This window comes from Leucopleurus acutus (assembly GCF_964270905.1).
Source record: "Leucopleurus acutus genome assembly, chromosome: 18".
In the NCBI taxonomy this organism is placed as follows: Eukaryota; Metazoa; Chordata; class Mammalia; order Artiodactyla; family Delphinidae; genus Leucopleurus; species Leucopleurus acutus.
Genome location: NC_139160.1, coordinates 50,116,109 through 50,143,937, shown reverse-complemented (window position 1 = coordinate 50,143,937; position 27,829 = coordinate 50,116,109). Strand labels below are relative to the sequence as shown.

The 27,829-nt window shown below is 41.4% G+C and overlaps 1 protein-coding gene and 1 long non-coding RNA gene across 4 annotated transcripts in view; both read left to right on the top strand.

The window, feature by feature from the left end:
• Nucleotides 1–27,829, top strand: part of LOC309974913 — a 400,558-nt gene that overhangs the window by 78,726 nt on the left and 294,003 nt on the right. The window lies entirely within an intron of this gene.
• Nucleotides 7,506–8,828, top strand: KCTD12 (potassium channel tetramerization domain containing 12). The gene has a single exon (XM_082859764.1). The coding sequence runs from the start codon at nt 7,686–7,688 to the stop codon at nt 8,664–8,666; it is 981 nt and encodes a 326-aa protein (XP_082715890.1). The 5' UTR covers nt 7,506–7,685; the 3' UTR covers nt 8,667–8,828.

Here is a 27,829-nt window from a genome sequence, read left to right as displayed (position 1 = left end):
TGGCAGGCGGACTCCCAACCACTGCACCACCAGGGAGGCCCGGTTCTGCTTCTTTAGAGAATACTGAGTGACAAGGAAGGTAACTTCCCTCCCTATGATCTGCATATGTGACATGTGGAACTCCTGATGGCTCCTGCCATTACTGGCCACTCACTTTGATATTTCATACTTTCTTATAAATCATGGACCATCCATGACTTCCAGGAAGATCAGGCACATAGCAGCCACTTCATAAATACTTGAAGGGATGTTGAATACAACGTAAGGAGGAGCTAAACATCCCCTGCACTGTTGATATTCCTTCCAGTAATATCTGCTACAGTGATGCAGTCTGCATTTGTGTCTTCCTCCTGTGCCTCATCACAGCCTGGGAGATATGGGGAACCACCACAGTTGCCCTTGGGGATGGCATTCTTGCTGCTCCGCCCTCTTTAGTCTTGGATCTTCATCAGTTCCTGGAGGAAGTCACTCTCTTAGGATTCTGAGGACATCTGGAGTTTTTTAGGCCCCTCCTTACAGCACCTCTGCCCATTTCTACCTAGACTTTCTCTCCCAGGTGTTGCCAATGGCAGGCTGAGTTTTTAGTTAGAGATAAAACTAAGCTATGTTAGTAACTGTCACTTGAGATGCAAAGACTAGGATGAGAAATAAGCTCTGAAATGGAGAGTCCCAAGCTATCTAGATTTTGATTACATCTTCCAACCAAAGAGCAAATTTGTGAGAAATGACTGACTCCTGGGAAGAGTGAGGAACTGCAGATGAAATGCTATTGACCCTGGTCCACTATAGATACTACTGAAGAGATGTCATCCAAGAAAAAGAAATAAAGCTAGGAGGAGAGCAAGGAAAGCACACTCAACAAGAAACTGTTTGGGTTACAGAAGTCAATGGAAACGGGGGAGTGGGAGGGTAGAGGCAGAAACTTATGTTTATGATGTGTCCGTTATGTGCTGGACAGTGTGAAATGAAATGCTTTATATCATCTCATTTAACTTCACAGGAGTCTGATGAAACAGGTGTTTTTGCTCCATTATAAGATAAAGATCTAAAGTTCAGAATATTTAAATAACTTCACCCAGTATCTTAGATTTTAAGGCCAGAAGAAGAACGTAGGTTCATCCAACTCCAATGTGTATGATTTTCTCATCTATACTTTACTGTAGGAAAAGAAACCTATTTTCTAAAAACAAATCCTATTATGTAATATAAATTTAAAGTTTAGCATAGTTTGAGGCCATTTCCCTACTGTGAAATATTATGCATATTTCTGGAAAGCAAACTGGGGAAAGGTGTTTTTCCCCCCCTTAATTATATCAAGCAAATGATCTTACAATTACATAAGTAGTTGCCCATTATGTGAAAATGTTTATGTACATAGTTACATACATACACACAGTGAAATATGCAGACTTTCTGGAACCACATATTAAAATCTTTGAAGTTGAATCAGCCTTTCTTCTTCCTGAGTAACCTAAACTCAATGCCATTCAGCTGATTAGGGAATTCCAGGGATGAGATCTTTAAAACCCAATGTCAAAAGGTGATAGTCTAGTCTTTACTGACTGTCTGATAATCATTACTTTAGTTTCACACTCATGAAAACTGTCTTTGTCCTAATTATTCTCAGGCATGTGGGTGTGTCCTGCAGTGTGGTGCCCTGTATTACAGCCTTGTAAAAAGTGATCAACCCAAAATTTGGCATAGGTGTAAATTAATGAAATAATATTCTTGTGTAAACTAGCCCTGAAGAAAATTCCTAAACAGATATGCCAAAAGTGGTGGGTGATTCTGACATCTCTCAAATAAGCCTAGAGTCCCCAAGGTGATTATTCTGAGTGCCAGCCCTCATTGGGGGTATTACTGGAGCAGATTTGATAGGGCTGCTAAGGAGTTTGAAGAGCACTGAACGAGGAGTCAGGAAGCATCCATTTGCATCCCAGCACTGCATCCCAGCTACCTGAAAGGCACCATTTGCATTCTGGTGCTACCTGAGAGGCAATATCAGTCACTAACCTTTCTGAGATTCTTTCTTCATTTGTGACACTGTTGAATAACATCCTCCAAAGTTGTGATCATCAAGTGAACCTGACAATATGAAAGCCCTCAAAACAGTGAAGCACTAGAATACCATGTGATAACTCATTTATAATTAACCTCTAGGTTTAATATCACAATTTGAAACCAAAACCCTCAGATTCACATGAAACATCAGTGATGTTAATAATTAGCCTCTGTCAGAAATTCCAGAATCACCCATGTGCATGAGGGCCAGTTATTTTTGTGCTCAGTGTGACATCGAACGCCACAGTAGAATACATTTGTTCAATTTTACAAGCTCCAGAAGACCAGTAGATACTACTTGCTTTTGAATACTAGAACCTAGGTCTCAACAGTTTCCATGGACTCACTTTATCCTAGTCCACAGTAAATGAGATCAGAATAAAACTGAGTAAACATACCACAAACCTGGTGCTTTGTAAACCGTCATGGTATTTTAGAGAGCCAGAAGTAAAATCATATATTTATTGTGTGTAGGACTCGGGTGAAGAGTAGGACAACAATGTGTCCATTCTGTCTGTGGGCTTAGTATGTCCTTGGAGATTCTTACTTGAGGCAGGATTGTGCCATCGATAGAAGGAGAAATGAGAGCCAAGGATTTAACTCCTTCCTAATCCTAATTCTTTCACAGTAGCTACTTTGAGTTTCTGGTTACCAGTCCTGTAGATCAGAAGTCCATGGACGTTAGGACACCATTCTTGTGCTTAGCAGGGCTAAATGGCTGCATTATCTTGGTCACGTTACCTAACCTCTCTCTGCCTTGGGCTCATCATCTGTAAAGTGGGGAAAATCATAGAACCTATTTCTTTCCTACATGTAAAGCATTCATAGAAGTGTTTTTATATACATAGTTACATACACACACACAGTATTTAAAAGCACAAATTTTAAAGTTAGACCGCCTGGGTTCATATCCCAGCTCCACCACTCATTTGCTCTTCTAAAAATCAGGTAATAACAGTACCAACCCCATGGAGTTATCGTGAAGATTAAACGTGCTAATACTTGTATAGTTCTATTAACTGGGCTGGCACATAGTAAGTGCTATATAAACGCTTGCTATCATATTATTACTTGTTTCCTGGAAAAGCTTCAGATACTGTTTATAAGGATATGGAAATAAAAATTTCCAACATTATTAATTTTTGGTTCTCTTAGGTATAAAAATCATATAATAGTGATGTTGGAATTTACTTTCTAGACCTAGTATTTCGGCAATGTCCCTCACATAGCATTTTCACTCTCTTTTTTAAAGATTAGTTATTGGCATATCTTTTACCAGATCTTCATTAAGATCATTTTACCCCCGGTTCATTTAAGCTTAATGTTATTTAATCTCTCTGTATCTAATTCTTTTCTCTCCCTGAATGCAAAAAGTCAATGATTTTTAAAGCCTGCATACAGATAAGATTCACACATATTGGGAGGAAGATGAATGAGCTAAACACTTGTTTGGGACGATTTCTGATTTTGTCTCTTCTCCCCTTTCCTCACAGCATTCATTTTAATGTTTCTGCCATTCATTTATTCATTCAGTATTTACTGAGTAGACTTGTCAAGCATGATAGACAGTAGAAAATACTGATTCTGACACTTGAATGGTGTTTTACAGCTTAGAGACCGTTTTCACATATATTAAATTAATTCAGTCCTCAGAGGCACTCACTTCATTTCACCCCAGTTCTTCCTCCCCTTTTAACTTTATATTTCTCGTGGTCTTCCTCATTCTTTTCTTAAATCTTTCGTGTTCAGAATATTTACTACGTGCAGTGGAGGTAGGGTGGGAAGCTGATTGGAAGGCAATAGGTGGGGAAGAGATACAAATCAGTTGAGAATGTAGGTCCAGAGATGTTTCCAATACCCTACGCTTTAGGATAAAAGGACAGCTGTCTGTTATGGAGGAAAGTACACAGTCACTTGAAAAGAAACAATGACCATCAACGTATCCATCACTAGAATCTGGATTGAGATGAGACACAGAGCTAGTAGCTTCCCAAATCCTCCCTTATCCTCTGACAGTTAAGCATATTTAACCTATTGAAGAAGCTAAAGAGTTATGGCCCCTCCCTTCCTCTATAAACACTCAGGCCTTTAACTCCCAGCATTAAAGTTCCCTATTTTATTTCCTCTTGAATTTCATGACACCAACCAGTAGGCAGGAAATAGAACATACAAATTAACCAGAAAATTATTCCTTCAGTCTCACATCACCTGTTTCATTCATTATTATTCCTCTCATGCACAACTGAGACTTCTGTAAGGAAATCCTGATGGCTTCCTGCAGTAGACCAGCCTATGGAGGATGAATGTGTTAAGTGATGAAGAATGAAGGTAGTGTCTAGGCCTGCAGTATGGCTCACATTTGAGCTTGTGCTGATCTCTTCAAGGGCACTCTGGAGATACAAGCAGATGATACAATAGACACACTTCTACTGTGAGATGTACCAAAATCATTCCTAACCCAGACTCCTTTCACTTGCTTTGCCCTCTGCCTGGAATGTTCTTTCTCCAGAACTTCTCATGGCTTTCTTGCTTATTATTCAGCTCAAATGCCACTTTCGTGGAGAGGCTCCCAGCCAGTCTATATAAACTAGTATCCCTGTACTCAGTCCCTCTATCTCATTTCATAATTTTATTTTCTTCATGGCATTTATCTCTACCTGAAGTAGATTTACTCATCTGTATATTTATTATCTGTCTCCCTCACAAGCCTGGAAGCTCCAAGAAAGCAGAGATTATTTTTTTTTAACATGTTGCCTAGAACACAGTAGTAGACCTTTAATAAATATTGGTGGAATAAACAAGTGGGAAACAGATATTTATCCAATGTCTATCATACGACAGTTCTGTTCTAGGCACTGGGGATGTGGTGATGAATCAAGCAAACCCAAATCTATGCTCTCTTGGACTTTCTATTCTAATGCAGGGAAACAAACAGTAAACAACTAAAGCAGGGAAATGGATGCTGCTTGGGCGGAGTTGTGCTATATTAAATAGGGTGATCAAGGGAAGGTCTTGCTGCAGAGGCTGAAGAAGGTGAGAAGGGAGACACCTGAACAAGATGAGGAAGATAAGAGGGGGAGGGGAAGTGAGTCTTTCAGCACAGGGAGCAGGGAGTGCAAAGGCCCTGAGCAAACAGTAGGGGGTGGGGGCAATGTGGTTAAAGCATGGAGCTCCTGGGAGAGTGGCAGGGGACGGGTCTAAGAGGTTCTGGTGGGACAGCTCCAATCTTGTAGAGTATTGTAAGCAATGAAAGTACTTTGGTTTTTTACTTTTGGTGAGATGGGAAGCCAGTGAGGGGCTTTGGACACAGTGACATGATCTGACTTAGGTTATAATAGGATCTCTCTTTTTGTTCTGGTGATAAAAGACTGTAGGAGGCAAAGGTGGAAGCAGTTAGGAGGCCAATGCAAGAGGTGATGGGTGGCTTGGTCCTGGGTGATGGCAGGAAGGTGGTGAAACACGTTAATAGCCTGGAAGAATTCTGAAGGCAGAACTGACAGGATTTGCTGATATGATGAACAAAGTAATGATACAAAAATATGTATGGAATTGATATGAAAAAGGCTTTTCTTGGATTTACAAAAAAAGAGACTGGTTTCTTTAGGGCTTTGACACTGATATTACAAGTAGTAGCCCAGCCGCCTAGAAATTCAGCTTTGGAACTTGGAACTTTTGTGTCAGCTATTATTTATACCAAAGAACAAACAAAAAAAGAGTGGTCAAATATATTCAGTATCACAATCTGTACTTGCAGTTAAGTGAGGTGGTCTTACTTGATCTTATTTCAGTACACTGACATGGATAACTGTTCAGCAGACATAAACATTTCAAAGTAAAAATGACACACATCCATGAGGAGACTGTAAAGCTCATCGGGTAGTTAAACAAAAGGTGAAACATTATTATCAAGAACAAAGATCTCGCCTGATTTATACTGATTGACAGTCTGTATTTCAAACCGATCTGATAACTGCTCAGACTTCTGACCCTTGCCTACCAGGCTACACGGAAAGCTCTGTGGAGCCTATTCCGTCTTACATTATTCTTCTACCCGGCGTGGCCGAATGAATAGCTGGTGCACAACAAATAACCATTGACTTGATGATTGCTAAACATTCTTCACTACCCTCTCTTCCGTCCTCATTCTGCAGTGCTCAGGAAGCTATTTACCAAAGTCAGAGATTAGATAATCACTCACAGACGCGTAATGTCAGAATGTGTTGGGCGTTAGGGCACGTGGAAGGGGCCATCCGAAGCCCCACCCACCTGAGAAGTCAGGGAAGCTTTCGCGGCGGAGGAGACCTGGGTGCTGCATTGTGAAGGGCGAATATGAGTGCGAAGGGAGAGGACCGGAAGGGATCTAGAGCGGGCCTTCAAGTGTACAAGGACCCTTAGGCTAGAGGGTACTCGGAAAGGGCTGAACAGAGTGACCCAGGCCCGCGGGAGAGCGGGTGCGCCTGGACCTTTAGGAGGATAAAGACGCAGGGTTTGAAAGGTAGGTTTTCTAAATTATATTTGATCTTCAAACCCTCCGAGTTCCATAGCGCGATTCACCCGGGGCTAATAGGGCCGCGGACACGTAGCTTTCCCTTAGGCCTCACAGTACATGCCCCTTCAGCTTGGCCAAAAAGCGGGAGTGGGGGAAGGTCGCGTCCGCCACCGGGAGGGGAACACGCCCCGAAGGCATTCCTTGAACTCACCCAAGTTCCCCTTTTGCCATTTCCTCCAATTTTGAGGTCTCCCAACTAATGAGTTTGCCTTTTTACCCAGAAAATAAACTATGGGAGAGCGTTCTACAGCAGGATACCGAGGTTAGCTTTTTGTTTCTAGGGTTTTTACGAGGCTACTCGTACGCGCGAACAAAATCTAGCTGCCTCCAGGCCGGGGCGGCCCCACCGCCTCTCCAGATTTTTTGGGCTCTCTCTAGAACTTTCAGCAACGAGACGAGCCGCGTGTTTAAAGCGGCTAGTCTCCGGGGGCAGCCAGGCCCTTCCACTCCCCGGGTGGGGGGAGCCCGAAAGTTCACGTGCTCCTTCCACAGTCTCCGGCTGCAGTTAGGAGGAGAGGGGGCGCAGTGACTGCCCCTCCAAAGAAGGTTCGTCTTCCGAAGCGGCCAAGCCCAGGTTCTGTCCGCTTTGGAAGAGGAAGAAAGTTGGGCAGGAGCGGGGAGGGGCTAGAGCACCGGGCGAGGAGGCGGTAGGGAAGTCGGGGTGTCCCGGCGGCGCGCGAGCCGGGGTGGAGCCAGCAGCCGGCCGCGGCGTCAGCGTTTCGGATGCAGATCGATTCCCCGCCCCACCACCCCCTCCCGCCCCGGGAGCGAGGCTCCGCCGCTGCGCAGCCGCCCCCGCCTTCTGCGCGCCGCGGCGCCCGGCTCTACTTAAGCAGCGCGCTGGTCGCCACCCGGCACTCCCCTGAAGCGCGCGGGCGAGGCGGGAGGAGTGCAGCGGCGCTCGCGGGGGCGCACAGAGGCGCGCTCGTCGTGCGCTCGGCTCCGCGCGGCTCTCGGTGGCAGCGGCGGGCCGGGGCGCAGGGCTGAACGAGCGTCCGAGAAAGGCGGCGGTGGCGGCTGATCCGGCGCGCGGCCCGGCTCTCGGCCACTGCCCTAGCCCGGCCACCTCCTGGCCATGGCTCTGGCGGACAGCACTCGTGGACTACCCAACGGGGGTGGTGGCGGCGGCAGCGGCTCCTCGTCGTCTTCGGCTGAGCCGCCGCTCTTTCCCGACATCGTGGAGCTGAACGTGGGGGGCCAGGTGTACGTGACCCGGCGCTGCACGGTGGTGTCGGTTCCCGACTCGTTGCTCTGGCGCATGTTCACGCAGCAGCAGCCGCAGGAGCTGGCCCGGGACAGCAAAGGCCGCTTCTTTCTAGACCGAGACGGCTTCCTCTTCCGCTACATCTTGGATTACCTGCGGGACTTGCAGCTCGTGCTGCCTGACTACTTCCCCGAGCGCAGCCGGCTGCAGCGCGAGGCCGAGTACTTCGAGCTGCCGGAGCTCGTGCGCCGCCTCGGGGAGCCCCAGCAGCCCGGCCCCGGGCCGCCGCCGCCGCACTCGCGGCGCGGGGTGCAGAAGGAGGGCTCGCTGGGCGACGAGCTGCTGCCGCTCAGCTACGCGGAGCCTGAGCAGCAGGAGGGCGCCTCGGCTGGGGCGCCGTCGCCCACCCTGGAGGTGGCTAGCCGCAGCCCGTCGGGGGGCGCGGCCGGCCCGCTGCTCACGCCGTCCCAGTCGTTGGACGGCAGCCGACGCTCGGGCTACATCACCATCGGCTACCGCGGCTCCTACACCATCGGGCGGGACGCGCAGGCGGACGCCAAGTTCCGGCGAGTGGCGCGCATCACCGTGTGCGGCAAGACATCGCTGGCCAAGGAGGTGTTCGGGGACACCCTGAACGAGAGCCGGGACCCCGACCGGCCTCCGGAGCGCTACACCTCGCGCTATTACCTCAAGTTCAACTTCCTGGAGCAGGCCTTCGACAAGCTGTCCGAGTCGGGCTTCCACATGGTGGCGTGCAGTTCCACGGGCACCTGCGCCTTCGCCAGCAGCACCGATCAGAACGAGGACAAGATCTGGACCAGCTACACCGAGTACGTCTTCTGCAGGGAGTGAACTCCCCACACCCTCTTGCGACTCCAGCGCGCCCATTCCCTCTCCTTCTTGCCGGGGAAAGGGCTATAGATTTCCCCTCCCACCCCACGTTCTCCCATTCCCCTGTTCCCCACCTGCGGTAGACCCACTGACCCCTCACTTTAGTACCTGCAGCCACAGATCCTCTCGGCTTCTTCGTCTTCTCTGGACCCCACTAAAAGAGAGCGCCCAGACGTACCTCTCCACCCCATGCTTCCTCTGCCCCCGGCCTCAAACCACCCCTCCCCCGGATTGTCCTTCAGTCTGGATGTAGTGGGGCAGTGTGGCTACAAAGTCACCTAGTACCTGGGAATGACTGAATTGTTCCGAACCTAACTGGACCCTGTCCAGTGTATAGAAGATTCCTTGAAATCTTCTCAAGCCCTGATGACTCATTCGCGGTTTAAGAGAGAGAGTTGGTAGCAGTGTGTGGGAATAGTTTTGAAAGGTCATTTATTGCGTAGTCTTTTGACCCTCTTTAAAGGTGAAGTTTTAGGAGGCTGATTGGAAGACTCCAGAGCTGGAATTAGGATCCCGCGGAGGCCGTTCAGGGACTATAAATGAACAAAGTTTTGAAAAGTTACAGGTAGAAGTAGGAGAAGAATATGGTGATGGCATAATGAAGGAGCGTTTGGTTTCTGTGCGGATTTAAAGGTCTTCGCCTGTGGTTTATACTTGTAGAAAGTTCCCCTCCTGCCTGAAGAGGCACCCTTTCTCCTGGGCTCACCGCCAGAAGCCCTTGGTTCGACTGCTTGACATGGCACCCGTTATTGGCAAGAGGGGGAAAGAGAGAATGACAGCTCAGGTCGCCGAGCATTGCGGGAGGTCACCTGGCTGTGACTGTGAACGGAGCGGGGTAGTAATGCACGTCGTGGGTATTAAGAAAACCTGTATTATTGCAGTGACTGTCAGTAGGACCTTAGCTCTTAAGCCTTGGGGGGTGGGGTGGGGAGGGAGGAAGGAGGGTAGGAGGGGTGGGAAGGGAGGAGCGGATATACTCATTTATTATTTGAAAGTTGGAAGTTTGTACCGTCCGTCTGAGTACATGCACATTAACAAAATAGCACACGAAAACATGCAAAGCATTTTGTAAAGGTGAATCACAGATCTACTCTCACCTGGCAGTTTATTGAACTAACTGTTTTGCTGATACTTATATAACCTAACCAAAGAGTTACCCAGTAGGGTTTTAGTTTTTGAACTTTATTTTCTTGTTGATTATAAGTCCTGATTTTAAAATCTATTTCCTTGAACAAAATATGTTGATTTAGGTTACTTAGACTTAAGTTCTCTTATTAAAAATCGTAACTGTCTGCAAGCCCAGCCAATGTTGACTTCTGGGCAAACCTGAAAAATGCCACTTTGATGCAGGTTGTTTGAAGTTAAGGTGGAATCTTTTCGAATGACAGAGCTGCAGAGAATAGAATCGCCAAGGGCTGCCATCTGTAGGCAGCTGTAAAGTGGAATATTTTTAAATGAAGGCAAATAGTACTTAAAAGTGAGCTGAGCAATAAAATTGTGTTCCACGTAAATGCAACTGAAACAGAAGGAGACCTGGTTGCCTTATACCTTTACTCTAACATGGAATAAATCCCCACTGTATATCGTATCTACACTGTAAGTGAAGGGAAATGAATCCTTGTCTCTCATGCTGTGAGGCTCCTTTGGATATTCTGTGATGATGGAGAAGCCTGTCCTTTTTCATTTGTTTCAGCATCATTCTCTTGAAGTAGGTTTTTAAAAGATTTTGTAAGAGTCGTTTTCAGTGTTTAAATTAGCGCTATTTTTTCTTCTTTTTAAAAATGAATCTTGTACTGTATCTTACTATATGTCCATAACAGATGTTAAGAATTGGAACAGTTTTATTATTAGACTCACGTGATCCAGTCTGTATATACCATATATAAACATTTTACATGAATCACTTAGTTTTTTAATTAATTTACTAATGCTATAAACGTTCCTGTCTTGACCCCCAGTAACTTGCATCAGATGGTGTATATACTAAAGCAACATGTTTCAATGAGTTTCTTATATCCTTGTCTATTGGGAAATTGGGTTAGGAAAAAAATACATAAAGCTGAGTTACTTTTGGCTTGGATATTAGTTGTATACTAATATGTCGATTAATTGTCTACATAAACCACGGTGCCTGTATTTTTAATCCACCAATTCTTTTTTTTTTTTTTAATTGGGGAAGAGAAAGATTTGAGGTCTTTTGTTGGAGGTGCCTGTTTAGAAAAGTAAAGTTAGCTTTACAATTACAAAGACCGTAATTGTAAGGGAAGCAGAAACATTCAGGAAGTCACACTTGCTTATGTGTTGGGTGTATTCTCGGGCTAGGTAACACATCAGAACTTACCCCTGTTTCAAGCCTGAAGTGATTTGGGAATGTCACTCACTGGCCAAAAGTAAGTGTCACAGAGATTTCTGCACCCTATGTGGTATTCTGTTAGATCGTGCAACAAAAAGCACATAATTGAGAACATCTTGGGACAGATCAAAGCCACTGACGTATGGCAAGACTCAGAGATTTCTGATTTGCCTTGTTAAATCTGCTCAGCTCCAGGAGTCACGGGAAATTGCTCAAGTTTTGTCTCTGCCACCCAAGTCTTAAAAGTTTTATCTTGTAAAACTTTGAGTTGAACTGTTTCACAGCTTTGTGCATGCACGTCTCACTCCTCCACACATCCTTGCTGCCCCGCAGTACTCCCTAACCCCTTTCATTATCTCAAGGACTGGGAATTGAATGGTTAGAGATGGTAAACCAACCTTTTTTCTATGATGACTATCCCCTCTAAAGTTGGAAGTTGATACATGACAAATTCTACCTTAGCCCAAAGTAAAGGCTGGGTAGGAAACTCATTTTTACATTGGGCGGATACTATAACTGAGATAAGATGACTTGGCCTCTGCACTTTTGGGTCCCTTATTCACCATGTGTTCTGAGCCACAGAAGGACCCTTAGTGGTCTACAAAGTGGGCTGGAGTGTTGGTTGTCATCTGTGAGCTTGGATGAGATATTGAGCGTCCATTTGAGTAAGCTCTCCAAAGACATTCAGTAACCTGGGAGGGTGTCATAAATTATTCAGAAATTATGACTGCATTAATCTGACTCAGTGTAGCATGCATTTACATATGTAATGGCTCTAATTACCATTTGGTTCATAAATACAACTGAGTGACATTAGATTTTAATAACAAATTTTTTAACTTTTTAAAAACGAATGGTTGACAGTGGTGGTTAAAAAACAGGTACCATGTTCAGTGCTTTTGCACCAAGTGTCTGACATATTGTCTGTTTTTTAAAACATGTAGACTATGAACCATGTTCATTTTAGTTTTTCAAATTACGTGTTGTGGAAAATATTCCTTGAATGTGTGGGACTTAAATATTTTCCCTTTCAGTACGATTTTTATTCTTGTGTTTGATTTGGTTTTTGCATTGATAGCAAAGTGATAATTTATAATACTAGACAAAATTGTCTTCTCTTTCAAACCAGATCCATATATATAAGGAGCCTGTTGCTTTTCTGGGGAAATGCATAATCTGTGAATTCTCAGACAAAATAGGCAACTGGCATGCTCATAACATATTCCAATTTTTATTGGAATTTTCCATGGAATGTTATTATTACATTAAAGCCATGTAAGGTGAGGCTTTGATAATTTTTTACTTTTTAAATTATGGTAAATTCTAATCTAATATTCAAAAACATTTTTGTACTCCACATGAAAAGTGATAAATGATAGTGCAGGCATTTAGAACAGTATTGACTGGAGGCATTGAATTCCTTAAGAATTTCTTTTATAATCTAAATCATAAATACTTTACTCAGTTGACTTAAATTTCAAAATTGTAAACTGAATATTTTTATTGTAAACCTACCAGAGTAAATAAATCCTTTGGAATTTTTTTCTGTTTTTCCTTATTATAACTCATTTAAAAGCCGAATTAGTTTTCTTAGATGACCTAAATCTATCTCTTGAGAAATAAATAAAATTGTCTTGTGTTTCCAGTGGCTATAGTACCTAAAATAGGCTTTCCTAGAGCCAGAAACATGCTATGTTGAAGTTAACTTTTCTTTGTCACAGTTTTGGATGATAAACGTCTAAAAGTATTAATGTTTGAAGATTTCTATTCTCTACTGGGGCCCTTGAAACTAAGATGGAAGAAATTCAACCAGAATATTTACATTAGAGTATAAGCTCGTGTGGTAGGAAGCTGAACTAGTTGACCAAGAATTCTTGTCACCTTATACATTTTGTGATTTTTTTCCAAGGTTTTTTTCTTTTTTTAATTCTAAATGTGTTTTGAGGTACGTGAACATTAATTGTAATGTAAACTATTATACAACTGTCTTTTTGACTTTATAGGCTGGTGAATTTTGCTATTAATATTGAATACAAATGATGACAATTCATTTATGAACACTCAAACAGCATTTGTGACATTTAATGAAAAGGTTAAAACATCCATTTTGGATATTAATTTTGAAGATGCAAATTACGCGTTATTTAAATTTTTCTGGGCATCTGAAAAACTCTTACCTGAGAAACAATGTAAGATTCCCTCAGAGTTATCTGGGATTATGAAATTGTTGAAAATATTATATGCTCAGTGATACATATCACTGAGGCATTTTCTCAAAATTGAAGGAGAAAGGGAAAAAATCATTATACAATTATCAGGCTTTCTAATGAAACAGAAAGCCAAGAAAAAGAAAAATCCTTTTATATTTTAAGAACTGAGGAAGTTCTTTCAGACATGCCCAAACTTTAAGTGAGAATTTCTTCAACCATCTAAATGCTCTAGAGATTTTGGTTCTCTCTCTGTGTTCACAACCAGTTGTATAACAGAAATCCTCAATATTGCTTTCCTCCCTGCGTGTGAAGTAATGAATCATTGATTATGTGACTTGTGATGTATTCTATTAAACACTAAAGAATAAAACATTCACCCTTTAATTATTCGTCTTGGCTCTTTGGTATGGCTCAAACACTGGTCTAATTTCATTTCAGGGGTTCTCTGAACACTGGGAATGCTTCCTAAATTGTTGTAGGGCTAATGGCATCAGAAGGACTCCTCACTGGGTAATTGGCCAGGAGGGCCAGGAATGAATGGGCCCTTTCCCCAGAGTTTATTGTCAAAAGCCCCTGTTGTCAAGGTGGTTTGGTCCTCAATGTGGAGTAAAAGTCCTTCACAAACATTTTCTTTGACCACAGTCTTGGCAACACATGTGAATTACTTTGAACATGGGGGATGTAGGTAGAGATGACCTCTTAAAGTTTGTGGGGAAAAAGAAATAGATGCTGCGAGGTGGGCCTTAATAAAAAGTATAATGCATGAAGACAAAATTCTAAAGAATGTGGGGAGAGGCTCTGCATTTCGGATATAGGGGCTCTTTCCTGAACCATCCTCAGTCACTGATGTCCCCCGTCTCGAGAGAAAGCATAGTGCGTCCCACGTTGAGCAATCACAGAAGTTGGAGCCCATCACACCAGCCCCGGGCTGCTGGACTGTGGCCGGGAAGCAGTGAGTCAGGTGGGCAGTGAGGCAGGCTTTGCCCTTCCTCTTTGCTTTTGCCTTTACTTCCTCCAGATAGCTTTTGTTCTAGTTTTTGAAAAGTTTATGGTGAAAAATTTAAGCAATATAAGAGTGTGTATCGTAAAAAGTAGATCTCCATCCTCCAGTAACCCCTAGTTTTTCCCAGGGATAATCACTAGTGCATTTACAGAGACATTACATATAAATGGATGAATATATGAATGAATGAGTACATAACTAATTCCCCTCTTTTTTTGTATTCAGTAGAATTTATGCCTATTCCTTGCCTTGCTTTCTTCTCTTAACCACTTATCCTGGAGCTCCTGCAATGCATGCTCGTACACGTAACAATGATCTATCTACCTCATCTTATTTAATGGCTACATGATACTGTGCAAGAAATGCCATTGTCTAGATGTGCTGTCATTTATTTTTACCAGTCTTTCTTTGATGGGTGTTTAAATTTCCAGGTTTTTAAAAAAATTTCTACTTCAAAGAGTGCTGTATTGAATATCTTTTTACATAAATGCAAATATATCTGAGTCTTTTTTGTATGAAGTGATGCCAAGAGAGAAAGCACCTGGAGGTACTTTTTTCTTCTTTAAGAACTATGGAAATAATAGGATTCATTGGAAGCTCTCAAGGGAATGTGGATGATGGTGGTGTGAAATAACTCTAGAATCATTAGGTATACAAGTGTGAAGTTCTGCGTAGCTTTCATATGAAGGACAAGCCCCCCTCACACACACACACTAAAAACACACACACTTTTTTTTTGATTTCTTTTTTAAAATATATATTTTTATATAGCAGGTTCTTATTACTTATCTATTTTATACATGTTAGTGTATATATGTCAATCCCAATCTCCCAATTCATCCCCCCCCCCCCCGCCACTGCTTTCCTGCCTTGGTGTCCATACATTTGTTCTCTTCATCTGTGTCTCCATTTCTGCCTTGCAAACTGGTTCATCTGTACCATTTTTCTAGATTCCACATACATGCATTAATATATGATATTTCTTTTTCCCTTTCTGACTTACTTTGCTCTGTATGACAGTCCCTAGGTCCATCCACGTCTCTGCAAATGACCACTTTCGTTCCTTTTTATGGCTGAGTAATATTCCATTGTATATATGTACCACATCTTCTTTATCCATTCATCTGTCAATGGGCATTTAGGTTGCTTCCATGACCTGCCTATGGTAAATAGTGCTACAATGAACATTGGGGTGCATGTGTCTTTTTGAATTATGGTTTTCTCAGGGTATATGTCCAGTAGTAGGATTGCTGGGTCATATGGTAATTCTATTTTTAGTTTTTTAAGGAACCTCCATACTGTTCTCCATAGTGGCTGTATTGAACATTCCCACCAACAGGGCAAGAGGGTTCCCTTTTCTCCACACCCTCTCCAGCATTTGTTGTTTGTAGATTTTCTAGTGATGCCCATTCTAACCGGCATGAGGTGGTACCTCATTGTACTTTTGATTTCCATGTCTGTAATAATTAGTTAGTGTTGTTGAGCAGCTTTTCATGTGCCTCTTGGCCATCTGTATGTCTTCTTTGGAGAAATGTCTATTTAGGTCTTCTACCCATTTTTTAATTGGGTTGTTTCTTTTTTTTAATATTGAGCTGCATGGGCTGTTTATATATTTTGGAGATTATATATATAGTATATTTTGGAGATTAATCCTTTGTCCATTGATTCATTTGCAAATATTTTCTCCCATTCTGAGGGTTGTCTTTTCATCTCGTTTGTAGTTCCCTTAGCTTTGCAAAAGCTTTGCAAAAGCTTTTTGCTTTTGCAAAAGTATCTTTGCAAAAGTATCATATCTATATTTCTGTTTTTGTGCCAGTACCATATTGTCTTGATTACTGTAGCTTTGTAGTATAGTCTGAAGTCAGGGGGTCTGATTGTTCCAGCTCCGTTTTTTCCCCTCAAGATTGCTTTGGCTATTCTGGGTCTTTTGTGTCTCCATACAAATTTTAAGATACTTTGTTCTAGTTCTGTAAAAAAAATGCCATTGGTAATTTGATAGGGATAGCATTGAATCGGTAGATTTCTTTGGGTAGTATAGTCATTTTCACAATATTGATTCTTCCAATCAAAGAATATGGTATATCTCTCCATCTGTTTGTGTCATCTTTGATTTCTTTAATCAGTATCTTATAATTTTCTGAATATAGGTCTTTTACCTCCTTAGGTAGGTTTATTCCTAGGTATTTTATTCTTTTTATTGCAGTGGTGAATGGGATTGTTTCCTTAATTTCTCTTTCTGATCTTTCATTGTTAGTGTATAGGACTGCACAAGATTTCTGTGCATTAACTTTGTATCCTTCAACTTTACCAAATGCATTGATTAGCTCTAGTAGTTTTCTGGTCGCATCTTTAGGATTATGTATGTATAGTATCATGTCATCTGCAAACAGTGACAGTTTTACTTCTTCCTTTCCAATTTGTGTTCCTTTTTTTTTCTTTTTCTTCTCTGATTGCTGTGGCTAGCACTTTCAAAACCATGTTGAATAATAGTGACAAGAGTGGACATCCTTGTCTTGTTCCTGATCTTAGAGGAAATGCTATCAGCTTTTCACCATTGAGAATGATGTTTGCTGTGAGTTTGTCATATATGGCCTTTACTATGCCCATTCTCTGGAGAGTTTTTATCATAAATCGGTGTTGAATTTGGTCAAAAGCTTTTTCTGCATCTATTGAGATTGATCATATGGTTTTTATTCTTCAGTTTGTTACTGTGGTGTATCACATTGATTAATTTGCATATACTGAAGAATCCTTGCAAGCCTGTGATAAATCCCACTTGATTATGGCGTGTGATCCTTTTAATGTGTTGTTGGTTTCTGTTTGCTAGTATTTTGTTGAGGATTTTTGCATCTATATTCATCAGTGATATTGGTCTGTAATTTTCTTTTTTTATAGTATCTTTGTCTGGTTGTGGTATCAGGGTGATGGTGGCCTTGTTGAATGAATTTGGGAGTGTTCCTTCCTCTGCAGTTTTTTGCAAGAGTTTGAGAAGGATGGGTGTTAGCTCTTCTCTAAATGTTTGATAGAATTCACCTGTGAATCCGTCTGGTCCTGAACTTCTCTTTGTTGTAAGATTTTTAATCACAGTTTCAATTTCATTACTTGTGATTGGTCTGTTCATATTTTCTATTTCTTCCTGGTTCAGTCTTGGAAGGTTATACCTTTCTGAGAATTTGTCCATTTCTTCCAGGTTGTCGATTTTATTGGCATAGAGTTGCTTGTAGTAGTCTCTTATGATGCTTTGTATTTCTGTGGTGTCCATTGTAACTTCTCCATTTTATTTCTTTTTTCTTTTTCTTTATACAGCAGGTTCTTACTAGTTATCATTTTATACATATTAGTGTGTATATGTCAATTCCAACCTCCCAAATCATCATGCCACCACCACCCTCGCCACTTGCCCCCCTTGGTGTTCATATGTTTGTTCTGTACATCTGTGTCTCGATTTTTGCCCTGCAAACCAGTTCATCTGTACCATTTTTCTAGATTCCACATATGTGCATTAATATACGATATTTGTTTTACTCTTCCTGACTTAGTTCACTCTGTATGACAGTCTGTAGATCCATCCATGTCTCTACAAATGACTCAATTTCATTCCTTTTTATGGCTGAGTAATATTCCATTATGTATATGTACCACATCTTCTTTATCCATTCATCTGTCATTGGACATTTAGGTTGCTTCCATGTCCTGGCTATGGTAAATAGTGCTGCGGTGAACATTGGGGTGCATGTGTCTTTTTTTTTTTTTTTTTGCGGTACGCGGGCCTCTCACTGCTGTGTCCTCTCCCGTTGTGGAGTACAGGCTCCAGATGCGCAGGTTCAGCGGCCATGGTTCACGGGCCCAACTGCTCCGCGGCATATGGGATCCTCCCGGACTGGGGCACGAACTCGTGTCCCCTGCATTGGCAGGCGGACTCTCAACCACTGTGCCATCAGAAAAGCCCGCATGTGTCTTTTTGAATTATGGTTTTCTCTGGGTAAATGCCCAGTAGTGGGATTGCTGGGTCGTATGGTAGTTCTATTTTTAGTTTTTAAGAAACCTCCATACTGTTCTCCATAGTGGCTGTATCAATTTACATTCCCACCAACAGTGCAAGAGGCTTCCCTTTTCTCCACACCCTCTCCAGCATTTGTTGTTTGTAGATTTTCTGATGATACCCATTCTGACAGATGTGAGGTGATACCTCATTGTAGTTTTGATTTGCATTTCTCTAATGATTAGTGATGCTGAGCAGCTTTTCATGTGCTTCTTGGCCATCTGTATATCTTCTTTGGAGAAATGTCTCTTTAGGTCTTCTGCCCATTTTTGGATTGGGTTATTTGTTTTTTTTAATATTGAGCTGCATGGGCTGTTTATATATTTTGGAGATTATTTATATATATAGTATATTTTGGAGATTAATCCTTTGTCCATTGATTCGTTTGCAAATATTTTCTCCCATTCTGCGGGTTGTCTTTTCGTCTTGTTTGTAGTTCCCTTAGCTTTGCAAAAGCTTCTAAGTTTCATTAGGTCCCATTTGTTTATTTTTGTTTTTATTTCCATTACTCTAGGAGGTGGATCAAAAAAGATCTTGCCATGATTTATGTCAAGGATTGTTCTTCCTATGTTTTCCTCTAAGAGTTTTATATTGTCCAGTCTTACATTTAGATGTCGACTCCATTTTGAGTTTATTTTTGTTTATGGTGTTAGGGAGTGTTCTAATTTCATTCTTTTACATGTAGCTGTCCAGTTTTCCCAGCACCACTTATTGAAGAGACTGTCTTTTCTCCATTGTATAGCCTTGCCTCCTTTGTCATAGATTAGTTGACCATAGGTGTGTGAGTTTATCTCTGGCCTTTCTATCCTGTTCCATTGATCTATATTTCTGTTTTTGTGCCAGTACCATATTGTCTTGATTACTGTAGCTTTGTAGTATAGTCTGAAGTCAGGGGGTCTGATTGTTCCAGCTCCGTTTTTTCCCCTCAAGATTGCTTTGGCTATTCTGGGTCTTTTGTGTCTCCATACAAAATTTAAGATACTTTGTTCTAGTTCTGTAAAAAAATGCCATTGGTAATTTGATAGGGATTGCATTGAATCTGTAGATTGCTTTGGGTACTATAGTTATTTTCACAATATTGATTCTTCCAATGTAAGAACATGGTATATCTCTCCCTCTGTTTGTATCATCTTTAATTTCTTTAAGCAATGTCTTATAATTTTCTGCATACAGGTCTTTTGTCTCCCTAGGTACGTTTATTCCTAGGTATTTTATTCTTTTTGTTGCAATGGTAAATGGGAGTGTTTCCTTAATTTCTTTTTCTGATTTTTCATTGTTGGTGTGTAGGAATGCCAGAGACGTCTGTGCATTAATTTTGTATCCTGCAACGTTACCAAATTCATTGATTAGTTCTAGTAGTTTTCTGGTAGCATCTTTAGGATTTTCTATGTATAGATCATGTCATCGGCAAACACTGACAGTTTTACTTCTTCTTTTCCAGTGTGTATTCCTTTTTTTTCTTTTTCTTCTCTGATTGCCATGGCTAGGACATCCAAAACCATGTTGAATAATAGTGGTGAGAGAGGACATCCTTGTCTTGTTCCTGATCTTAGAGGAAATGCTTTCAGTTTTTCACCATTGAGAATGATGTTTGCTGTGGGTTTGTCATATATGGCCTTTATTATGTTGAGGTAGGTTCCCTGTATGCCCACTTTCTGAAGAGTTTTTATGATAAATGCGTGTTGAATTTTTTCAAAAGCTTTTTCTGCATCTATTGAGATGATCATATGGTTTTTCTTCTTCAGTTTGTTAATATGGTGTACCACATTGTTTGATTTGCGTATATTGCAGAATCCCTGCATGCCTGTGATAAATTCCACTTGATCATGGTGTATGATCCTTTTAATGTGTTGTTGGATTCTGTTTGGTAGTATATTTTTGAGAATTTTTGCATCTGTATTCATCAGTGATGTTGGTCTGTAATTTTCTCTTTTTTGTAGTATCTTTGTCTGGTTTTGGTATCAGGTTATGGTGGCCTCATAGAATGAGTTTGGGAGTGTTCTTTCCTCTGAAATTTTTTGGAAGAGTTTGAGAAGGATGGGTGTTAGGTCTTCTCTAAATGTTTGATAGAATTCACCTGTGAAGCCATCTGGTCCTGGACTTTTGTTTGTTGGAAGATTTTTAATCACAGTTTCAATTTCATTACTTGTGATTGGTCTCTTCATACTTTCTATTTCTTCCTAGTTCAGTCTTGGAAGGTTATACCTTTCTAAGAATTTGTCTGTTTCTTCCAGGTTGTCCATTGTACTGTCATAGAGTTGCTTGTAGTAGTCTCTTAGGATGCTTTTTATGTCTGTGGTGTCGTATTTTCTTTTTTCATTTCTAATTTTATTGATCTAAGTCCTCTCCCTCCTGATGAGTCTGGCTAATGGTTTATCAATTTTGTTTACCTTCTCAAAGAACCAGCTTTTAGTTTTATTGATCGATGCTATTGTCTACTTTGTTTCTGTTTCATTATTTTTGCTCTGATCTTTATGATTTCTTTCCTTCTACTAACTTTGGGTTTTGTTTGTTCTTCCTTCTCTAGTTCCTTTAGGTGTAAGGTTAGATTGTTTATTTGAGATGTTTGTTGTTTCTTGAGGTAGGCTTGTATAGCTATAAACTTCTCTATTACAGCTGCTTTTGCTGCATCTCATAGGCTTTGGATCGTCATGTTTCATTCTCATTTGTCTCTAGGTATTTTTTGATTTCCTCTTTTATTTCGTCAGTGATCTCTTGGTTATTTAGTAATGTATTGTTTAGCCTCCATGTGTTTGTGTTTTTTTCGTTTTTTTCCCTGTAATTTATTTCTAATCTCATAGTGTTGTGGTCAGAAAAGATGCTTGATATGATTTCAATTTTCTTAAGTTTACTGAGGCTTGATTTGTGACCCAAGATGTGATCTATCCTGGAGAATGTTCTGTGCGCACTTGAGAAGAAAGTGTAATCTGCTGTTTTGGGATGGAATGTCCTATAAATATCAGTTAAATCTATCTGCTCTATTGTGTCATTTAAAGCTTGTGTTAAAGCTTGGGTCTAGTGGTGGGTAGAGCTGGCTGTTGCTCTGGTGTGCTGAGCTCAGTAAAACTTTAATCTGCTTGTTTGCTGATGGGTGAGGCTGGGTTCCCCCCTCTTTGTTGTTTGGCCTGAGGCGAGCCAACACTGGAGCCTACCCGGGCTCTTTGGTAGTCTGCTCTAATGGCAGACTGTGGGCATGCTCTCTCCAAGGAGTACTTCCCAGAAATTCTGCTGCCAGTGTCCTTGTCCTCACGGTGAGCCCCAGCTTCCCCCCGCCTCTGCAGCAGACCCTCCAACACTAGCAGGTAGGTCTGGTTCGGTCTCCGATGGGGTCACTGCTCCTTCCTCTCGGTCCTGATGCGCACATTATTTTGTGTGTGCCCTCCAGGAGTGGAGTCTCTCTTTCCCCCAGTCCTGTCGAAGTCCTGTAACCAAATCCCGCCCGCCTTCAAAGTCTGATTCTCTAGGAATTCCTCCTTGCCTTGCCGGACCCCCAGGTTGGGAAGCCTGGGGCTCAGAACCTTCACTCCAGTGGGTGGACTTCTGTGGTATAAGTGTCCTCCAGTCTGTGAGTCACCCACCCAGCAGTTATGGGATTTGATTTTACTGTGATTGTGCCCCTCCTACCATCTCATTGTGGCTTCTCCTTTGTCTTTGGATGTAGGGTATCTTTTTTGGTGAGTTCCAGCGTCTTCCTGTCAATGATTGTTCAGAGGTTAGTTGTGATTCCGGTGCTCTCACAAGAGGGAGTGAGCACACGTCCTTCTACTCCGCCATCTTGAACGAGTCTCCCCGTTTTTTCTATTTCTGAAGGTCCTCTCCTCTCTGTTTTTTTTTTTGTACATGAGCCTCTCACTGTTGTGGCCTCTCTGGTTGCAGAGCACAGGCTCCGGATGCGCAGGCTCAGCGGCCATGGCTCATGGGCCCAGCCTCTCCGCGGCATGTGGGATCTTCCCGGACCGGGGCACGAACCTGTGTCCCCCTGCATTGGCAGGCGGACTCTCAACCACTGTGCCACCAGGGAAGCCCCCCCACTCTGTTTTTATTCTAGTTTTTTTTTCGTTAATTATGGCTGATGCTTGGTTTGTAAGAATGTAGTACGGAAGAGGAACTACAACGTATCCCATATTTCTTAACGAGGCACTTCTTGGGGGAGTTGGAAAAGGATGGGAAGCTATAAAGTGAATATGGGACACCTTCCTGGAACATCAGTTTAGCTAATTGAGGTGTGGATGTATGAGTTGGGGAATTAAGTCGGTTCACTGGAAATTTACATGAATTTAAAAGACAAAAGTCCTAAACATTAAAGATATACTGAACTTGTAGAATTACAGGGAGGAGTTCACCTTCATTTGTGGTTAAGAACTTGGTGGTGGAGGGGTGGGGTGGGGGGGTGGGAGGGAGGGGGACGCGGGAGGGAAGAGATGTGGGAGCATGTGTATGTGTATTACTCATTCGCTTTGTTGTAGGCAAGGGGCTAGCACGCCATGGTAGAGCAGTTATACTCCAGTGGAGATGTGAAAAAAAAAAATTATATGAGAAAGTAAATAAAAAACAACAACATGTGAAAAAAAAAAAAAAGAACTTGGTGATGGGGGTGGTGGTGATGGGGTTGAAAACTGCTGGTATCTGCTGGGCTTGTATTTGATGGATAGTTTAGGGAAATATTAGTCTCTCAAGTTCTCCGCTTCACTCTGCTCACAAAATAAGTTTCAAGGCCAATGCTCCTTTGGAGCCAGAAATCACCTCTCCTTCTACTCACAGATAAGAGTGGCCTATGGGGCTGAGTAAAGAAGAGGTATCAAGGGCCACTTTAAGCCATTAGCTTTTTTTTTTTTTTAATTTTTTTTAAATTATGCTTTATTATTTGACCTACATGCTATTTATGATTGTATTGATTAATTTTAAATTCTTTTCTTTTTTTTTTTTTTAAACCCCACATTTGTTTATTTATTTATTTTTCTGGCTGTGTTGGGTCTTCGTTTCTGTGCGAGGGCTGTCTCTAGTTGTGGCAAGCGGGGGCCACTCTTCATCGCGGTGCGCGGGCCTCTCACTATCGCGGCCTCTCTTGTCGCGGAGCACAGGCTCCAGACGCGCAGGCTCAGTAGTTGTGGCTCACGGGCACAGTTGCTCCGCGGCATGTGGGATCTTCCCAGACCAGGGCTCGAACCCGTGTCCCCTGCATTAGCAGGCAGATTCTCAACCACTGCGCCACCAGGGAAGCCCAAGCCATTAGCTTTTAACTTGGCTCCTGCAACATTTCTCCATGTACAACCACTCAGTCACTCATTCATTCAAAATCTCTTGAGTACCTACTATGTGCTGGACTGTGCCAGTCTGATATAGATACACGAATGAGTAAGCACTGAGAATTAGTAAGGGGGCTGAATGAGTAATGACAAAATAAGTAGGAAGTGCAGTGCTGGGGTAGTCTGAGAAGTTATAGGAGTGAGAAAGGGGGATATCTAACTCCTGCCATAGACTTGCTAGAGGAGGAGACGCCAGAACTGAGGCTTAAAGGTAAAGAAGAGGAAGTGGAGGTGCCTTCTAAGCAGAGGCCAACTTAATGAGGAAAGACCTGGAGATAGTAAGAACCAGAAACTCATGGGAAAAAAAGCCCCCCGACCCCCCAAAAAACCCACAGCCAAAAAAAAACTGAAAAAGCCCACCAACCAAACAAAAAACAGCTGAAGGGGCAATGAGAGCCTCACATACCATGTTGAAGGATTTGGACATTAGTTATTAGGGATGAAGAGTTTTAAGCAAGTGTGGAATAATCAGAGGATTCCTTTTTGCAAAGACCCCTTGAGGCTCTGTGGGGGGTGTGTTTGGTGGGCACAGCAAGTTAGAAACTACTTAGGCAGCTGTTTATGGGGTAAGGTTTATGTACATTAAGTCACATGCAGAGCACCTGGCTGCAGGGGTGGGATAAGGTTTTGTTCACCTTTCCTCTCCCTTCAAACCTCTCAGGTCATGCAATTTTACATGAGATTCGGTTGCAATAATATTGGGAACACCGTGTTTGAATGAGAAACTCTTTTTTTCTGCTCATCCCTAGATCTCATCATCAAGAGACATATTAGGGAGTGTTGAGAGAGACATAATAAATTATTTATTTAGTAGGTAGTTTATCAAGCACCTGCTGTAATGCGTCGAGAATGCTGAAATAGCAGCTCATCTGTTCAACTTTCAACAATCATTAATTGAGCCCCTAATATATTTGAGACACAGGCATATCCTTTCAGGTGTGTTTTCCTTACCTTCAACAACAGAGAGCAAAATGGTGAGCAGGTCAGTTAAAGGACCTTTACCTCTGGAACTACCAAAAATCATAGAAAACTTAGCCATGTTAGGCCTTACACACTTTGCATGTTTGCACTTCCCCCCTACAATTTAAAAAATATTGATACATTTAATAGCTACTAAGAATGATACCCTGTGCGTGTTGCCCGCCCCTTCCCACCCACCTGGTTTTTCAAAGTGGAAAAGATGAAGCACAGTAATGGCAGATTCTAAAATTTTGGGCTTCTCTTTCGTTATAGCAGCTGACATCAATTTCCCAAATTATTTACAAATTATTCCTCATGAATTCATTCTGCTACTTTCTGAGTGGGTGAGAAAGGATCCAAGGTAAGAGCAAGCCCTCATTTCTGTATATAAAAGGGAAGGGGAGTAGAAGTATTTTCTTATTTAGCCTTTGTCTTTCTTCTTTGGAAAGCATTGAATAAAAGTCACAGGTTAGAGTGAGAGGAATGTAAGGGAAATGAAACTAGGATTTTAGATTTCCTGGTGACGTGGGTTGCTTACTTCTACTTTATGGCGTGGTCTTAATATTCACTCACCTTTGACCTCTATCTGCCCATTCGTAGGAGGGGAAAAAAAGCATTTATTTCTTTATTTTTGTTTCAGGGCTCCATGCTGCCTAGCACATAATAGATCTTCAGTAAAAATGTGTTGAATAAATGAATGAATGCTTATGCTAATTTAGGTATTAAGGAGAAAAAGAACTAACTTAAAATTGCCCTTAACTTTCTTGATAACACTACCAAGAATCAATTATCCCTCTGTGTACCTATATATGTGTTTTTTTGAGAAATTTCTAACTGTAGTTTTCATAAATAAATACATAAAAATGACTATCCTTCTCTTTGAATTGAAAGTCAGAGTTTATGATGAGACCTAAACTGATTTGGGCATTTGTTTCTGAATAGTTATTAGGTGGCAGCTGCTCCAAAGCCCAAAATACTTGACAACATTTCCATTTTATGATGGAAGTTAAGTTCACTGACAGCCATATTATGGGCTTTCCCCTAGGGCTGTTATTTGTCACACAGTTTTGAAAATCTTAACTGCAAAGTTTCAATAGGTGCCTCTTAAGAGTTGTAGGAAAGAAATTTGACTTCCCTGAAATGCTAGAGTATACGGTTCCAAATGTTCAGCTGGTGAGAGTTGTGGGTTTTTTAAATGACAGTTTCAAGGACTTTTAAAAAATAAATGACCTGTACAATGATGCTCTGACCTTACAATAGCAGATATGTTTTTTTTTTTCTCTGCTCAGAACCATGTGTATTCAAAGTATAAATTCTCTCCCTGAGTTTATGTCAGAAACACAGCTGTAAGGTCAAAGTTTTATCCACGGGATCTGAGAGGGTTTCTTTTAAAACGTGAGCAAGAAAAAAACAACAGTGCTAAGGACTGAATGTTTATGTCCTCCCAAAATTCATATGTTGAAATCCCAACCCCCAATGTGATGGTGTTTGATGGTGGGGATTTTGGGAGGTGATTAGGTCATGAGGATGGAGCCGTTATGAATGAGGTTACTGTCCTTATAAAAGAGACCCCAGAGAAAAGAATTTGGAAGAGAATAGATACATGTATATGTATAACTGAATTGCTTTGCTGTACACCTGAAACTAACACAACATTGTTAATCAACTATACTCCAATATAAAATAAAAAGTTAAAAAAAAGAGACCTCAGAGAGACCCCTCGTTTCTCCCACCATGTGAAGACACATGAGAAGACAGGTGTCTAGAACCAGAAAGCAGCCCCTCATCAGACAACAAATCTGCCAGCTCCTTGATCTTGGACTTCTCAGCCTCCAGAACTGTGAGAAGCACATGTTTGTTGTTTAAGCTAGCCAGTCTATGGTATTTTTGTTACAGCAGCCCAAACTGACTATGACAAAGTTTCACAACAGTGAAACTTCCTTATATTGTTGTTATATTTCTCCCCTGTAATGCATAGTTTTCTTCTACCCAGCATCTTAAAAGAATTCTCAAAAAAGCTTCATGTTTTTATCATCATGTAGTTTCATTCTAGGTTTGAGTCAATTTGGGGATAAGTGAGGAAAATCACTACTTTTATTTTAGTTTCTGGATCTAACAGGTGAAAAGAACCTTTGGGGCTTGCACATGTTAAGTCCGTGTAGGCTGTTGACAGGAAGATGGAGGATGGACAGGATTAGTCAGACATTGAGTAGTGAGAATGTTTGAAGCATGATTATGAAAGACAAGAATTCTCTTTTTGTATAAGAAAGTTGAATTTACAAACCTATATAAATGCTGTCCTTCAAAACAACTTTTTGAACTACTGTTTTGGTAGACTTTACATTTATTTTAATAAGAGCTACAGGAAATTAACTTAAAACGACATTTAGCAGATTATTAGTAGACAGAAGGGAGGGAGTATCTCTTAAAAACTGTTGTGGTATACATAGCTAGTGGGAAGCAGCCACATAGCACAGGGAGATAAGCTCGGTGCTTTGTGACCACCTAGAGGGGTGGGATAGGGAGGGTGGGAGGGAGATGCAAGAGGGAAGAGATATGGGGATATATGTATATGTATAACTGATTCACTTTGTTATAGAGCATAAACTAACACACCATCGTAAAGCAATTATACTCCAATAAAGATGTTAAAAAAAAAAAAAAAAAAAAACTCTTGTCGGAGAAGATGAAAAAGTTCTGGAGGTGGATGGTGGTTATGGCTGCACAACAATGAATGCATGTAATGCCACAGAATTGTACACTTAAAATGGTTAATTTTATGTATAGTTTATCACAATAAAAATAATATGGGTTTAATAAAGATAATATAAAATATAGAAAACTATAAAGCAAATAAAAATTTTTATTTAACCCTACCAAAAAAGTTGACATTAAAATCACCTCCAATTGTGATGAAGAACTATGGAATGTCACTTCTCTGGCTGTGTTATGCCAGTAATGTAATTCTCAAACATATTAGCAATTCTCCATTTGGATGCTTTATGAGTCACACAATAAAACCAGTCTAATAACTTTTAGTAACCTTTTAATTTCTGAAAATTTGAGAATATGTGTTTGTGTCAGTATGTGCTTAAATTTGTATTTCATGGATTTTCTATTTTTGCTGCTTCATTCCTCTCCATTAGCTCAAATAATTAAGATTTCTTACTCAAAGTGAATTGAAATGAAATTCCACCCAATCTGGAATTTCAAAGGGCTTTACAAGAACATTATAATTCCTGTTCCACAA